At 60.6% G+C, this 14984-nt stretch overlaps 2 protein-coding genes across 3 annotated transcripts in view; one reads left to right on the plus strand and one right to left on the minus strand.

Annotated features, from left to right (window-relative positions):
- Positions 1-8205, plus strand: part of LOC110584645 (GRB2 related adaptor protein) — a 21353-nt gene extending 13148 nt beyond the window's left edge. For both annotated transcript variants that reach the window (XM_021694778.1, XM_044921674.1), the window contains 2 exons: positions 6466-6634; positions 8003-8205. In XM_021694778.1, the coding sequence (XP_021550453.1) occupies positions 6466-6634; positions 8003-8188 (355 nt within the window). In that variant the 3' untranslated portion in view covers positions 8189-8205. The remainder of the gene's footprint in view (positions 1-6465; positions 6635-8002) is intronic.
- A 1383-nt stretch (positions 8206-9588) lies between these two features.
- The window catches only part of SLC5A10 (solute carrier family 5 member 10), a 56378-nt gene continuing 50982 nt past the window's right edge, over positions 9589-14984 (minus strand). Inside the window, 6 exon segments of the mRNA XM_021694485.1 lie at positions 9589-9786; positions 9899-9956; positions 10174-10314; positions 10316-10390; positions 10580-10748; positions 14441-14591. Coding sequence (XP_021550160.1) covers positions 9680-9786; positions 9899-9956; positions 10174-10314; positions 10316-10390; positions 10580-10748; positions 14441-14591 — 701 coding nt within the window. The 3' untranslated portion in view covers positions 9589-9679.

Below are 14984 nucleotides of genomic sequence, written 5' to 3' on the forward strand. Positions count from 1 at the left end.
GGGCGCGTGTAAAAATGATCCAACATCATGAGAGGTCACAGCACTTAACTGATCCCCTCCAAGCTCTGCAAGCAGCCATGGGCTCTTTTCGCTTTCTTCCGCACCCGTCAATCCCTCCCCAACGGGGAACAGGCTGGTTACCCTGGGGGATGGGAGTGGCTCTGGCCGGGCTTGAGCCTCTATTTCCCCATCTTAAAAATGGGAGCACGGTGGGCGCCTGGGTGGCTCAGTTGGTTAAGCGACTGCCTTCGGCTCAGGTCATGATCCTGGAGTCCCAGGATCGAGTCCTGCATCGGGCTCCCTGCTCAGCAGGGAGTCTGCTTCTCCTCTGCCCCTCCCCCTTCTCATGTGCTCGCTCTCATTCTCTCTCTCTCAAATAAATAAATAAAATCTTTAAAAAAAAAAATGGGAGCACAGTCAGGGAGATGCTGTGAATTCTTAGTCCTGACCCCACCCCCACCGTTGCCCATGGTTGTGGACACCTGGAGTGCCCTCCCCCCGGGTCACCTTCCCACTTCCACAGCCCAGCCCCCACTTCCCTCTGGGGTCCCTGCAAAAGCAGGAAATGTCAGTTTTCCATGTGCTGGCTGGACAAGGACTTGGTCATCTGGGAATGGCGCCCATCAGGCAGGCTGGGCCAGCTTCAGGCGCCTCCTGGAATCAGTTCCAAAGTCCAAGATCATCCAGCAAAGCAGGGGCACAGGGGACTCACTGGGATAGCTTCTGCAGCCGAAGCTGAGGGGAGGTGGTGACCTTCCCAACCAGCCCCCAACGGCCCCCCTATCCCCCCTCCCTCCTCTGCTGACAGATCACACTGCCTGAATTTCCAGCATTAAGACCTTGTGCACTGCCCTCTTCTGGCGTTTCTCTGTAAATGCAGCCCCACCTGTGCACATGCGCAGCTTCAGACCCAGAGAGAGAGAGAGAGAGAGAGAGAGAGAGAGAGAGAGAGAGAGTGTGTGTGTGTGTGTGTGTGTGTGTGTGTGCAGGGCGGGGTCAAACCAAGGAATGAGGTGGGAAAGTAGACACCGCCCGGCCCAGGGGTCTTCGTGATGAAGGAGGTGACATCTGAGCTGGACCCTGAAGCCTGAGTAGGAGTTTGGTGCACAAAGAGAGGAGAGGGTATGCAGGCACAGGGACCAGCAGGTGCAAAGATCCGGAGCTGGGACAGTGAGGGGTGGGTTTGGATAGCAACAAGTTTGACCAGGAGGGACAACAGGCAGTAATAGGATGCAGTTGGTGAGCAGGAGAGCCAGCACCAATGTCCTGGGAAGAGGTCTGGGAGTGTCCTTCAGACAGTGCCCCTCAGCGCCTCCCCCAAGGCGTCCTGGCCAAGCCCCCCAAGGTCAGAACCAGCAGGGGCTTCCTGGGCTCAGCTAGCTGTGGTTTGTGCACAGTGCCACCAGGTGGCGTCCTCCACCCCTGGTTTCGTCCCAGGGGAGCCAGGCCTCCTAGGTCCTGCTCCCATTCTTGGTCCATTGTCTCTCATGGGAGCGTTTCAGTGGCCCTTGGAGGATCACTGGGCAGGGATAGAGTAGGAAACAGACTCAGAGGGCATATATGGCTACGAGTGCGGGCTTTTGAGCAAGAATCTCAGCTCTGATACCTCCCACCTGTATAACCCTGGGCAAGTTACCTTCTGAGCCTCAGTTTCCTCATCTGTAAAATGAACATCCAGGTCAAGTGCTTTGTGTGCTGCCTAGCACATAGTAAGTGCTCCAAAAATGCCGGCGATCGTAGTCATCATTATATTACCCTTTAAGAGCCACACAGTGCTTCCTAGCCCCCTGCCCACGAATCCGGGGCTATTCGAGAAGGGGCAGTGACATGGAGTGGCAGGGAACCCAGTTCTTGTCCTGACTTTGCTCTGAACCTGCTGTGAGGCAGGCCCTGGCTTTCTTCTTGGCTGTAATGTTTTCATCTACAGCGTGGAGTCAATAACCCCAGGTGTCACAAAGTCCGGGGACCCAGTGGCCCTCCAGAAAAGTGACAGCTGTGCAAATCCATGCGTGAGAGCATCTCTGCCCTCGCTGACTTGGCTCTTGGGGACTCTGACCCCACGACACGTGGCATCTCTCACATGCTCATGCCAAGCCCCATAAAGCTGTCAGAGGTGGGGTTTATGGGCCTCAGGCTGCCCCGTGGAGCAATAGTGGCCACGCTAGATGCCCTTTACGAGCTTACAGAGGGCTACTTCCTCTCCACCTGCAGGGGCACGTCTGAGCGGGCAGCCAGCAGACCGGCAAGCACGGTTGGGGCGCAGTGCCTGGGCTGTGTGACTTTTGCCCCACACCCCCATCCAGGTTCCTCTGCTGTGAATGGCAGTTGGTTCCCAAGTGAGGTATTGCGCTTCCTTTCAGGCCAGAGGTGCCCTGGAGTCAATGCACGTGTGTTTGCTCTGGCCACTGGGTATCTACTGTGCACCAGGCCTCGTCCCGGGCGCTTGGGATGCAGCCATGAACAAAATCGGACAAAGCTCCCTGTCCTTTAGGCACTCATTTCCACTGGGGTGACAGACAAGAAACAATTAGCAGATTATATAAGATCTTGGGAGATGATAAAGGCTCTTGGGAAAATGAAGCAGGACAGAAGAGGTGGCAGAAGGTGGAGGGCGCTACCTTATGCAGGCAAAGACTGAGAGGGAGAGGAAGCCATCCCCAGAAGCCTGGTTTGCAGGAAACTGAAGCTCAGAGAGGTGCAGTAACTTACCCAAGGTCACACAGCAAGGAAGCGCAGAACAAGTGTCCATTGACCTTCTATGCCCGGGCAGACCCATTCGACCTTCCATCCACCTTTTCTGAGTCCCAAAGACCCACGGGTCCCTGCCAAGGTCACTCTGATCCTATTTCACGCCTGCTGCCGTCCATGTATTCTACCCCTGCCCTTTTCACAGATGAGAAAACTGAGGCTAGAAGGACCATGCCTCATGGCCATCACCCCGCGGGCAGTTAGCACGCAGGCCTCTGCCCAGGAGGACCCACCATGGCCCTAGTTGGGGCAGTCCTGGGGCTCCTGACCTTACCCCAGCCTTCCTCATCCTCCCTGCGCTGCCATTGTCCCCTTAGCTGCCGCCACCACCAGGCCAGAAAAACCTGCTGGGCAGGACAGACGGCTGCTAGCATCAGGCCTCACTTGGTCCTTGAGGCTTTTGTGACAGCCCAGAGGCCAGGCCCTGCCCCTCAGCCCCCTGGGGAGGTGGCTGTGGGGGTCACACACAGAGACAAACACACCCATGGCTGCAAAGAAAGGGACCCACATGTGAAGTCACTGTGGCAGAGCAGAGAGAGAGAGGACCCCCCCAAAGACACACACACTCAGATACGATAGAGATGGACACACAGGCCAGGACACACGCACAAACCTCCTGGGCACTTGCCCCTTTCCTATCTCATCTCCCGTTCTCTACTCGCTGATCCTCCTGTGTGATCAGGGAGAATGGGGGTCAAAGTGGGATGCCCTCACCTTCCCATGTTAAGGGGTCCAAACCACACAGAACCCCTCTCCTTCCACTCAAACATATCTCCCCTCCAGGCCTTTGCATACACGATTGTCTCCAAATTCTTCTCCAGTCAAACTCCTACTCATACTTCAAAGCCCAGGTAAAATGGGCTTTGAACTTTCCAGGTGGTCACTTGGGGGTTGAGATCTCGTTCACAAACCTACCACAGCTTCTCTGCCCCCTTACCCAGAGGGGCCGGGCCGCCCATACCCCAGGCTCCTCTCTGGGGACAGCCCCGAGTCAGAGCCTTCTGCCTCTGCTGCACTGGGGGGCCCAGACACGGAGTCCTTGGGGTCCCTGTTTTCCTGGCAGATTCTCACTTGCCCAGCATTTGGTTGAGAGACACTCCTCCCCATGCACCCCTGCCAAAGTCTAGGGGCTGGGGCCACCCCGATCGGCTGGGACAGGGCACTCGGGAGTCATCGGGCTCAGAGGTGCCTCAAGGAAAGTGTGTGGCCTCTGGGAGGCTGTGGCAGGCCAGACAGGGCAGGAAGCACCCTCCGCCTGCCTGCCCTAGTTCCGTCCCAGGAACATAGACCTGATGTCCCCCAGCTGACAGCACCGGCCGCTTAGTCACCTGGGAACAATGCTTGCTGACAAGCGGCTTTGTCTCAGGTTTGGGGATCTTTGCTCCACCTGGTCCCAGAGCCTCTTGGGGGCGGGGGTGGGGGGAACTGGCTCCCTTTGGAGCTAAGCTGCCCTGAGATCTGGATACGTCTTAAAGAGGGTGTCGGGTCTATTTCAGGGCCAGGACACCTGGAGGGCTGGAATCACAGCTCAGAGCAAACAGGAGAGGGTTTTCAGGAGCAAACCACCCTGATGAGCACTTAAGCCTTGGGCCCTGATGCTCCATTCCCCGAAGTTCAGCCTCTCCCAACTGGGCTAGACCCTCAGGGCCTAGTCTTGCCTCCCTGCCTTTTCTGTGTAAGCCATTAGGAGCAGTGGGTTAGAAGAAGGCTGTATGAGGGGCTGAGGAACCTAAGGAGACCTCTGCCTCTGACTTAGTTGGGCCATTTTACCTGGGCTTTGAAGTATGAGTAGGAGTTTGACTGGAGAAGAATTTGGAGACAATCGTGTATGCAAAGGCCTGGAGGGGAGATATGTTTGAGTGGAAGGAGAGGGGTTCTGTGTGGTTTGGACCCCTTAACATGGGAAGGTGAGGGCATCCCACTTTGACCCCCATTCTCCCCCCAGACACACACACCTTGAACAATTCTTTGTCTTCAGTCTTTAATCTTAAACGTTTAACAAAGCAGCACAACAACCCCAGGGCTGACAGGGGGAGGAGGTGAACGGCAGGCTGGGATGAGACAGCAGGAGACCTGGGGGGCTGCGGGTGACCGTCCCGTGCTCCTGTTGGGGCCCTGCAAGACCCTGGACTGTGGGCCTGGAGGAACCCAGGCTGTGGGCAAACCCCAGCTTACAAAATTGTTTAACAAGATTTAAATTTAGAACCCAGGAGATGTTTTTTCCTTTTTACTATCAAGTCTCCAGACCACTGTTTGGTTTTCACTTAGTCCTGCACAAAATGAGAGCACAGCCTGTGGCTCAGGTGGCCGAGGGGCCGGCGCCCGCCCGGTGGCCAGCCTGTGCCCCCAACACACATGCATGGCCACGCCCACAGGTCCTGGGCTTCCTGGGCTCTCAGCTCCACCAGCCGGGGCAGGTTCCTAAACCAGCTTCTTCCTGCGGGGGAGCCGGGGCTCTTCTGTGTTCTCCCTGCAGCTGCCGGGAGCCCTCCCCTTCCTTGGGCAGGTGAGGACACTGAGGCCCAGGTGAGCTGACCAGAGCCCGGGAGGATGGCTGCGATACGGCCAGGCACAGAGGCTGAGAGAGGGAAGGCCTCCTAGGGGTCACAGCCCAGGGAGTAGTCCTGGACTTGGGATGACAAGGTCTGGGACATTATCAATACCACAGTTGGAATAATTATTCCTATTGTTATACGATGAGAACCAACAGGGGAGCGTGCTGGAATGACACTTGACATGAGGCCCCAGCTCTGGCCACAAATGTGGCCCCACCCCTGGCTTTGCTGCTGTGTGACCCTGGGAAGGTCACAGTTTGCACTTGGAGCGTCAGTTTCCCCACTGTACAAAGGGCCCGATTTGCACCTCCTGGGCCATGTGGTGGGCCCGGCCTGCAGCAGCGAGGGGAATCACAATGGTTTGTGCTACCCCTGTCCCAACCCACGCCGGTACCCTCTCCGGTCCCAATCCGTTGTGGCCTGTCCTGGCATGGGACATGAGGCATGTGGGAAGAGAGTATATGAAGTGTATGAAGGAAATGAGTCTGGGCACGTAACCGGGGCCAAATCTTGAGTCCGAGGTGTTAAGATTTTATCTGGAGGGTAATGGGGAGCCATAGATGGTTCTTGAGGTAGGGGGGCAGGAAGAGACAGGAAGCACCCAATACGGAGGCAGGCTTTGTCTGAGTCAGGATGGTCTTAGGACTCACTCCTCAGTGGGACTGCGAGGCCGGGAGAAGGATGGGGGAGAATGTCACAGCTGGAGGAGAAGAGCTGTGTGACCACTTTTTCCGAGGAACCCATTTAATGTTGCCGATCAGCCATCCGCAGCACTTTCCGGACACTTACCCAGAAGGGAGGAGCTACCATTATGAAGAAGCTGAGATTTAAAGTTCAGTGATTTGCCTAAGGTCACACAGCAGCCCAGTGGCCTCTTCCAGCGCCCACACCCTTAATTCCATAGCCCACCGCCGAGGGGGATTCACAAGGTCTCACGTCCCGCTGGGTCAGTGGGCCGGGCCCCTGCCCTCCCGGACCTGCCCCTTCTCCTGCCCGCAGGTGTTCCCCCCTCCCCGCCCCCCATTCCCCCCCCCCCCCCCCGGGAGCCAGAGCGACCAGCTTCCCGGTGGGGATGAGGAGGGAGGCCCCGGGGCTGTGCGGGCAGGGACGGGGCCCCCCGGGGGGACCCTGGGTCCCGGCTCAGGGGGCTCCTCTCCCCCAGCTACGGCGACCAGGTGCAGCATTTCAAGGTGCTGCGCGAGGCCTCGGGGAAGTACTTCCTGTGGGAAGAGAAGTTCAACTCCCTGAATGAGCTGGTGGATTTCTACCGCACCACGACCATCGCGAAGCAGCGGCAGGTCTTCCTGCGGGACGAGGAGCCCCTGCTCAAGGTAGGCGGGCGGACCCGCGGGCGCCTCTCCGCGCCTTCTGCCTTCCACAGGGGCTCGACACCTGCTGGGGCCGGGAGTGGGCGTGGCCTCCCGCCCCGCCCCGCCCCTCGCAGCCTGGTGTCCCAGGAGGAGGGGGCCAGGCCAGGCTCTGAAGTCCCATTCTGGTGGCACCGCAGTAGGACCAGCAAGGGTGGGAACGCAGAGGGAAAGAAAGGGAAGGAACAGAGTGGACATTGCAGGGGGCACCCCGTGTCTGGCTCATTCTCAGCTCGCGGCGGCGCCCTGCGTGGTCACAGTAGGTACGCGTTTTGAATGCACGAGGGTCCTGATACCCTGCGGAGCCACCCGGCTGCCATGCACTGAGCTGGGCTTAGTCCGCTGGGGGCCTCATCGTCGCCATTGTACAGGTGAAGAAACTGAGGCTCCCCCAAGACCACCTGCGGGGTCGGCTCCGTCCTGGTTTGTGCCCCCAGGATGCTCGGCCTCCTCAGCCTGACCGTGGGGGCTTGGCTTAGCTGTGAGCGCTCAGTCTTAGCGAACTTTGGCCCTGCTAGGCCTCTGTCCCCGACCTCCATTCTCTCCCCTCCACCGTCGGCCAGATCTGCCTTTGGAGAATGTGAGGGAGCCAGGATGGAGCTGGGGAGGGTGGGGGCTGCCTGACGGCTCCCCACACCCACTGCTTCACTCCAGCCTGGGCCCTGGGGTCACCCACCCTGTGGGACCCATGCTACCGCCTCCTCCTTCCTGGGCAGAGAACTGCTAATTAGAGCCTGTCTGCTGATCCTATCACCCATCCTGGATAAGATTCCACAGGCTCAGAACAGAGATCCTGGTGGGGCAGGCAGGTCCGGGACACCGGGTGTAATCGTCACGGCGCCGGGCCGACGTGCCTGCAGAGAGCTTTGTCCTGCTGCCGTTTGCAGATGGGGAAACTAAGTCCCACAAGGGCAGGGTCTTACCCAAGGTCACCTTGGGGTAGAGATAGGAGCAGAACCCAGGCCTGAGAGCTGGGAGCAGCTCTTTTTGGTGACACCCTCTCCCTCAAAGCCTGGTCAAGGGCAACAGCCGTCAACCCTGTTCTCAGCCACACTAAGCCCAGCTCAGTGCATGGCAGTGCATGGCACTTTACAGTTTATAGGGCCTGTTCCTGCAGACCAGACAGTCCTGTTGGTCTGTGTAGACACAGTCTCTGTGCGGCAGACATTCAGGGGGCAGGCAGCGGGGGGCTCTTGGGGTGGGGTGGCCATCTGTCTGGATTTGGAGTGAGAAGCGAGTTCGAGCTCAATTCTGCTCTCCCACCCGCAGCCACTCACTTCTCCTGTTGGGGCCGCCTGAAAGGTCCCCACTAACCACCCCCTTCCCTCGCAGCCCTCCCAGGCCTGCTTTGCCCAGGCGCAGTTTGACTTCTCGGCCCAGGACTCCTCACAGCTCAGCTTCCACCGCGGTGACATCATCGAGGTCCTGGAGCGCCTTGACCCCCACTGGTGGCGGGGCCGGTTGTGTGGACGCATCGGCTTCTTCCCGCGGAGCTACGTCCAGCCAGTGCAGCTGTGACCCGGTGGGGCCCGGGGGCGGGGGCAGAGCCGGCAGATCATCCACCTGCCAGACACTGAGGTCCAGAGAGAAGACGTGGACGCCACGTCCCCGGGGCCCACAGGACTCAGCCGAGGGTCTTGGACCTGAACGGGGGTCTTCTCACTGCCGGGCTAGGCGCCCACTGCTTTGCACAAACTGGGATGGGCCCCGGGGCCCAAGAACCACTGTAATGTTCAGTGCCCGGCAGGCAAGGGAGCCCCCGGGGCTTCCCGCTGGCCTCTTCCCCTTGGCTACCAGCTGCGGGGTGCCCTTGGGGGAAGAAGCCCCCCCCACATCCAGCCATCAATGGCCCCAACCTCAGGGAGAGTTGAGGACTCCTAAGTTGCAGGCCTTTGGGGGCTCTGCCCAAGGAACCATGCGTATGGTAGATGGGTTCACCTTGGGCTGACCATCTGCTGGGCCCACCTGCCCCACCCTCAGATGGCCCCTTGAGGGGTGCTGGCTACTGGGAAGGTGGCTTAGTGATGAGGGACAGGATAGGGGCTGCACACCTGTTGGCCTGGACCGATGGACTGACTCCAGGTGGAGACCGACTTCTCGGCAGCCCCATGAAACTTTGGGCTCCACTTGCGTGTCCCACACCCCCGCCCCACCGACACTTTGGGGAGACCCACAGGAGGTGGGCGGTGATGAAAGACACAGAGGGAGGCTCTCCTCTCCCACAGGCCCAACACAATGGACAAGCTCCGTGGCGCAGGCCTGGGGCACGGACACTTGGAGGACCTGCCCGCCCTGGCTGTCGTTTGCTGGGGTCCAAGTTCTGCCCAGACCCAGGCCCCCGAGCTCAGCGAAACTACAGGCCAGGTGGGAAGTCAGGGCCACTGCTGGACTGGGAGGTCTAACGGCATCTGGAATGGGACCCTGGCTTGAGGAAAGGTGGGGTGTCCACACAGAATGTGCAACCAGCAGCAGGTAGCAAGGGGCACCTGCCCAGGGCCTCGGCACCTTTGGGAGCAGGAAGAGTGAGGGGGACTCAGAAAGTGCTTTGGATGCCAGGCTGGTGGAGGAGGGGGCAGTGAGCGGGAAGGGAGGGAGAGGAAGATCTCATGGCAGCTGGGAGCAGGTGGGATGGGGGCAAGAGCCCGGGGAGGGGGCCCTAGGCTCTCCCTCTGCCCAGGGCTGGCCAGCGACCCTTCAAGGCCTGAGCTGCTCCTGACCTGGGCCCATGTTTTCAAAATAAAAACAGTAAAATGAGTATCAGGATGGTCATCGGAAATCTAATTTTCGTTGCCGTCAAGACTACTTTGTGCAATTTTTGAAATACCACATTCTTTCTGTTCATTGCCCCCCGACCTTTCCAGGGCCCCTGCTTTGCTGGCTCAGCCAGTCCCTGGACGCTGACTGGCCATGTAGTCGTGAGGTGAGGGGAGTCCACACCTCTCCAGGCCTCGAAAGCGAGGGGGACCTGAGGACTCCGAGGGCTTGGCCTTCCTGCCCCCAAGGCCAGCATCAGGCGAAGTAGGCGTAGAAGAAGATGTTGACACACATGAGCAGGATGGCATTGAAGCCACACACACGGGCCCAGAAAGTGTGCTTCTGGGGTATTCGGCCATCACCTGGGGGGCAGGGCAAAGAGACAGGTGAGGGCCACAGGGCCACACCTAGCGCCCCCACCTCCCGGACTCCTTGGGTGGGAGTTAGAGTCAGGGCCTAGGGTCACACACCCACCTGCTTTGGCTCCCACGGGCACATCCTGAGCCAGGGTCCACCAGGTAAGGTTCTCAATCTGCAGAGAATGATCGGGATGGGGGTGTGGCAGGACAGGGCTGGGCCCGGACGGGGACAGGGGTCAGGGATGGAAAGTGAGCAGCTGAGTTCAAAAAGGGACAGGGGTCAAGAGCTAGAAAATGCCGGAGTCGCAGAGTGTCAGGGGTCAGAATGGGACCAGCGTTAAAAGTTTGTTAAAGGTCAGGGGTCGGGGTCAGGGGCCAGGGCAGGCTCACCTGAATCCCCCGGGGGGGTGGCGTCATCAGGCTCCCAGCCACCACCACAACTCCACTGAGCACAAAGAGGGCGACAGCAAAGTGCAGGTAGTGGATACTGCCAAGGATGGACGGCCGCGTGTCCGGGTCACCGCAGGGGGGGGGCAGGGTGCAGGAATTCCAGGACCAGCCTTGTGGCGCCCACGGCCAGCCCCACCATGAGGCCCCAGAAGGCCCCCTGGGGAAGAGGAGGCAGGGCAGGTGCACCGTGAGGGGGAGGCCAGGGTTCCCCCAGCACACACACAGCCAGCAGGGGGAGGGGTGGGGGTGGGAGATGGGAGCCAGACACAGCTCGTCTGCAGGAAGACGACGGAGTCTGCCCCCCACGTCCAGTCTGCTGCCCCAGCTCTCCCCATCCCCCACCCACCTGCTCATTGGTTCGCCGCCAGAAGATGCCCAGAACAAAGATGGCGGTCACTGGGGGGGCCAGGGAGCTGGTCACTGACTGCATGTAGATGAACAGCTGCCCACTGTTGGAGTCCTGCAGGATGGGGATCCAGGCCACGCTCACGCCGATGAGCACCACGATGACCAGCCTGTGGGCAGGCGGTGGGGCGTGCTCATCCCTCAAGACCCTTTCTCATTCTCCCCCATCTCCCACGGTCACTAAGATTTGCTCTCCAGCTGTCCCCTGCCACCCCAGCTCCAGCCTCCTCCCCGGCCTCTGGTCCCCTCCTCTGGGGATGTGGCCAGCCCTGCCCTGCCCCAAACCCTTCTGTGGCTTCGGCCACCTGCAGGTACAGCCGCCCGACTCAGCCTCTCTGCTCCTTCTTGTCCCCCCCCCCAGGCCCCCCCAGGCTCTCCCCTTTGTCCTCAAGCACTCGTCCCACTTGCTTACTGTCCGGCTCCCCTTCTGGGCTGGACGCACCAGCCCCTGGCACACAGTAGGTGCCCCGTAAACATTTGGTGGCTTCGAGAATGACCTGCAGCCCTCGCATTCCAGCCAGACTGCCCCCCTGGCGGTTTCTCTAACGCTGGTGGGGTCTGGCAGGAGCGGTGGCCTGTGGCTGGCACACTCCTCACGCCCATAGCCCAGGGCTGCTGACCTGCACCCATCGCAGATGACCTCTGTCCTAAGAGGGCAAGGGCTGGGGCCGGGCAGTCTGGGTCTGGGTTGGGATGTGGACTCCTCAGCTCTGAAGCCCAAGACTTCTGGCCAGAGGAGCCCCTTTGCCTCCCTACCCTGTGTGGACTCCTCCTTTTGGCTCCTGCCTGCCTCTCCTCTAGGTGGGAGCCCTCCACCGCAGGGACATGCTTCCTGCAGTCAGCAGCCGCCCATCGGGAGCCCACCCAAGAGCAGCGCACTGGGCCAGAAGCCCAGACTCAATAACGAGTGGGCCCCGGTCCCTTCCTAGCACTGAGAGCAGAGCAAAGAAAGCAGATGAGCCTGTTACCCTGTGCTAGGGGTCTGGGCTGAGGGGGCCCAGAGGAAGCAGTAACCCAGGAGGGCTTCTAAGCAGAGGAGGACCTCCTCCAGTCTTGAAGAGCTGTGGGGGCCAGCTAAGGAGACAGAGCTGGGGTGAGGCGTCCCATCTGCTCCTTCTTGGCTGAGTACCCCTCGCCCCTGTGTCCCGGCTCACTTGGACACCACTCACCCCCAAGGTGGGTGGTGGGTGAGGCCTCCCGGACCCTGCACAGGACAGCAAGGGCGAGCGAAGCCATGTGTGCCGCTGGGGTGGGTCCTTCCTGTCTGCCTACCTGCCTGCCTCCCTTTCTTCCCTTCCAAGCCTGAGGGGGAGGGTGGAGGGAGGAGGTGCCACCTTGATTAAGGCTAATTAGCCCTTAGCCTGGCAGGCGGGTGGGCACTGCCCTCTTCAAAGGCATAGGCGGGCTCCATTAACACCCGGCCCACCCCACCCTCCCCACACAGGCTCCTGTGTCCAACACCGGACTCAGCATCTCTGTGCAGGGCCAGGTGTCTCCAGAGCGGCCTGGACTGGGGCCCTTGCCTTCCCTCTGCCCTCTAGGGTTTCCCCTTCCAGGGGGACCACAAGCCCAGAGGCTGTTCCTTCTGCCTAGAATACCGTTCCCCAACTCCCCCCTGGCCAACCCCCTCCTCCTCCAAGGCTCAGCTCAAGGCCCTCCTCCTCCAGGAAGCCTTCCAACCCCATCCCTTCCCGCCTGCACACACACACTGCCATCAGGATGACTGACTGTCGTCCGTGGTTGCAGGGGAGCCCCTCAAGGGCTCGAGGTGAGGGCTTTGAGATCTTTCTGGGTCCCCCATCTTGTTCAGCTCTATGCAGGGAGGCATCGGGCACTATTTGTGGACCGAATAATAGCCAGAAGGTAGAATGGTAGACAGACGGGGGTAGCAGGGGAGGGAAATGAAGGAGAAGTACCAGGCAGTGGAGCCTGGCAAAGATCAGGGCCCCAGATGTGGGACTGTCACTTGCCCCAGGTCTGCGATGGTTTCTCTGGCCCCACCCCCACCTAATAAGACTGTCAGGGTCATCGGCATGCCCCTGCCTGTCCCTGACCCATGGCGGCCTCCTCCCCAGGCCTCTGCACATGCTCTGCTGCCCCTCTCTCTGTACGTCCCACATCCCCTTGGATCAAGGCTCCAGAGACCCAGGACCCCAAACAATCCAGGAAACACAGCTTAAATAGTGTTGTTTTAGGTAGGAGGAGGCTGGAGGTGTTGCGGGGGTCCGGGTGTTTCATGAGGGAGACGCATTAGAGCTGAACCCTGGCCCAACACCTAGCCTTGGATCCTTTCCCACCTGACCAAACTGGCAGCTGAGAGAACTAGGACCCAGAGAGGGTGAGCAACCTGCCCCACATCACACAGCCGCGTGCCCACAGGCAGGCTGGCAGGGCCTGGGTTGGCTGGGGCTTGACTTGGTAGGAGAGGTGGGAAGGAGGGTCAAGAGCCCCCTGGCTGGGGGTGAGTTGGTGTAGAGGGGAGGCCAGTTTAGGACTTTGGTCTCAGGTGGGAGCAGGAGGGAAGCCTGCTTCTGAGGAGGGCGGGAAGTAGGGGGCACTCAGGCGTCAGGTGTCCCCGGATGCTGAGCCTGGAAGGGCTTTGGAGGAGTCTGTCAGACGAGGGTGGGCTTCCGGGGCCACACAGCCACTGAGGAGAGGCAGGGGAACCACATGGCGGGGAGAGGAGGTCAAGAGGCCAGGCCCCGGTGACACAGAAGCATCCCGTAAGGCAGGAGGGAGAGGCTCCTTGTTTTGGAGGAGGCGGTGAGCCTGCAGATGAGCTCACGCTCGCCTGCTGAGTGGCGTGTCCCAACAGCGCCCTTCTGACAGAAGCTCGGCTGTTTTGCATCGCTGGGACAGCTGCCTGGAGCTCCGGGGGAGACCCCGCCCTGAGGATGGGCGCCATGGGCCCAGAGCCCGAGGCTGCGCTGTTGGTCAAGCTAGGCACCGGCCGTTGGGGCCCTCGACCGGCGGAGTGGGGGGCTGCATGGCTTGGAGGGAGACAGGCCGGTAGAACCCGGGAGAGGACCCAAGCAGGCAGGCACATGCACACACTCAGACGCCAACCTCCTGTCACCCATTGCAGAGTTCACCCCAGAGGACTCCCAGGTACTCTGCTGAGTACGGGGATGGAGGGCTGGGCCAGACACAGCCCCTGCCCGTCCTCGTGGGAGTGGAGGTTGGGGGGGCGTCAGGGAGACACATGTGCTGTGGGAGGAGTCTGACCATGATCCCCTGTGGGAAGCTTAGAGGGGAGAGGGGCTCATTCCTTAGTCGGGGATATCAGGGAGGGCTACATGGAGGAGGGGACACTCGCGCAGAGTCTAGAAAGATCGTGGGGTGAGTCATTGAGGTGATAAGGAGGGGACAAGCAGGGCTAGGAGAAAACGGCAGAAGCTCAGGGGGGCCAGGGACAGCTGTGGCCTGAGTGTGGCCCCCCCTGAGAACTGGCTCTGGGCCCCCTCTATCAGGAGGGCTAAGGGCTCAGATTGGGGGAAGACAGAGAGATCTCTGGGACGGTTGGGGAAGGGGGACTGTCCCCGGCAGAGATTCGCTCAGAGATGCAGCTCAGAGAAAGAGATACATCGAAGATGAGGGCTGTCACCATGGTGGGGGGGCGGGCAGAGCCACATGGGAGGTGAGATGGACCTTTCTCCAACCCGCAAACTCAGACTTACCCCTCAAAGGCCCCCTCTGGTGGGGCCTCCCGGGCCATCCATCGTGCGGCTGGGGAAGCCCATGTCCCAGCCTGTCGCCGGTGCCCGGCAAGCCTCCTCCCCCCCGCCCCCGCCAGCCACCATACCGGCCCACCAGCAGCAGCTCCCGCTCGCCAGCGCGGGGCCTCAGCCGCCTCCAGATGTCCATGGTGAAGAGTGTGCTACTGCTATTGAAGATGGACGTCAGCGACGACATGAGCGCGGCCATCATCACTGCGATCATCAGCCCCCGCAGACCTGGGGGATGGGGACAGGGCCCCTGTGACCTGGCCCGGGAGCCCCTCCTGCCTGCGTCCCCCTGTCTGAGGCCCCACCGTCAGCATCGGCCACTCACAAGCCCTCGAGAGCAGAGCCCCAGGAGGAAGGAGGAAGGAGGCTGGAGGAAGGAGGCTGGAGGAAGGAGGCTGGAGGTGTTCGCGGGAGAAAGGCCCAGTCGCGAGAGGCTGGAGGCCAAGGGCAAATGCAGGGGGCGGGACGGAGGGGGTTACTTCTGGATTTGCGGCTTGCTGGCCCCATCGTCACAGCTATGACGGCTTCTGCTGTTCTGGGTGCAGTTAGGAGCACCCTGTTTCTACAGAGCCGTGCAGATGACAAGGCACTTTCACACCCAGGCCTTCATTTGACGGAAGC

This window comes from Neomonachus schauinslandi, chromosome 15 (assembly GCF_002201575.2).
Source record: "Neomonachus schauinslandi chromosome 15, ASM220157v2, whole genome shotgun sequence".
NCBI classification, from domain to species: Eukaryota; Metazoa; Chordata; class Mammalia; order Carnivora; family Phocidae; genus Neomonachus; species Neomonachus schauinslandi.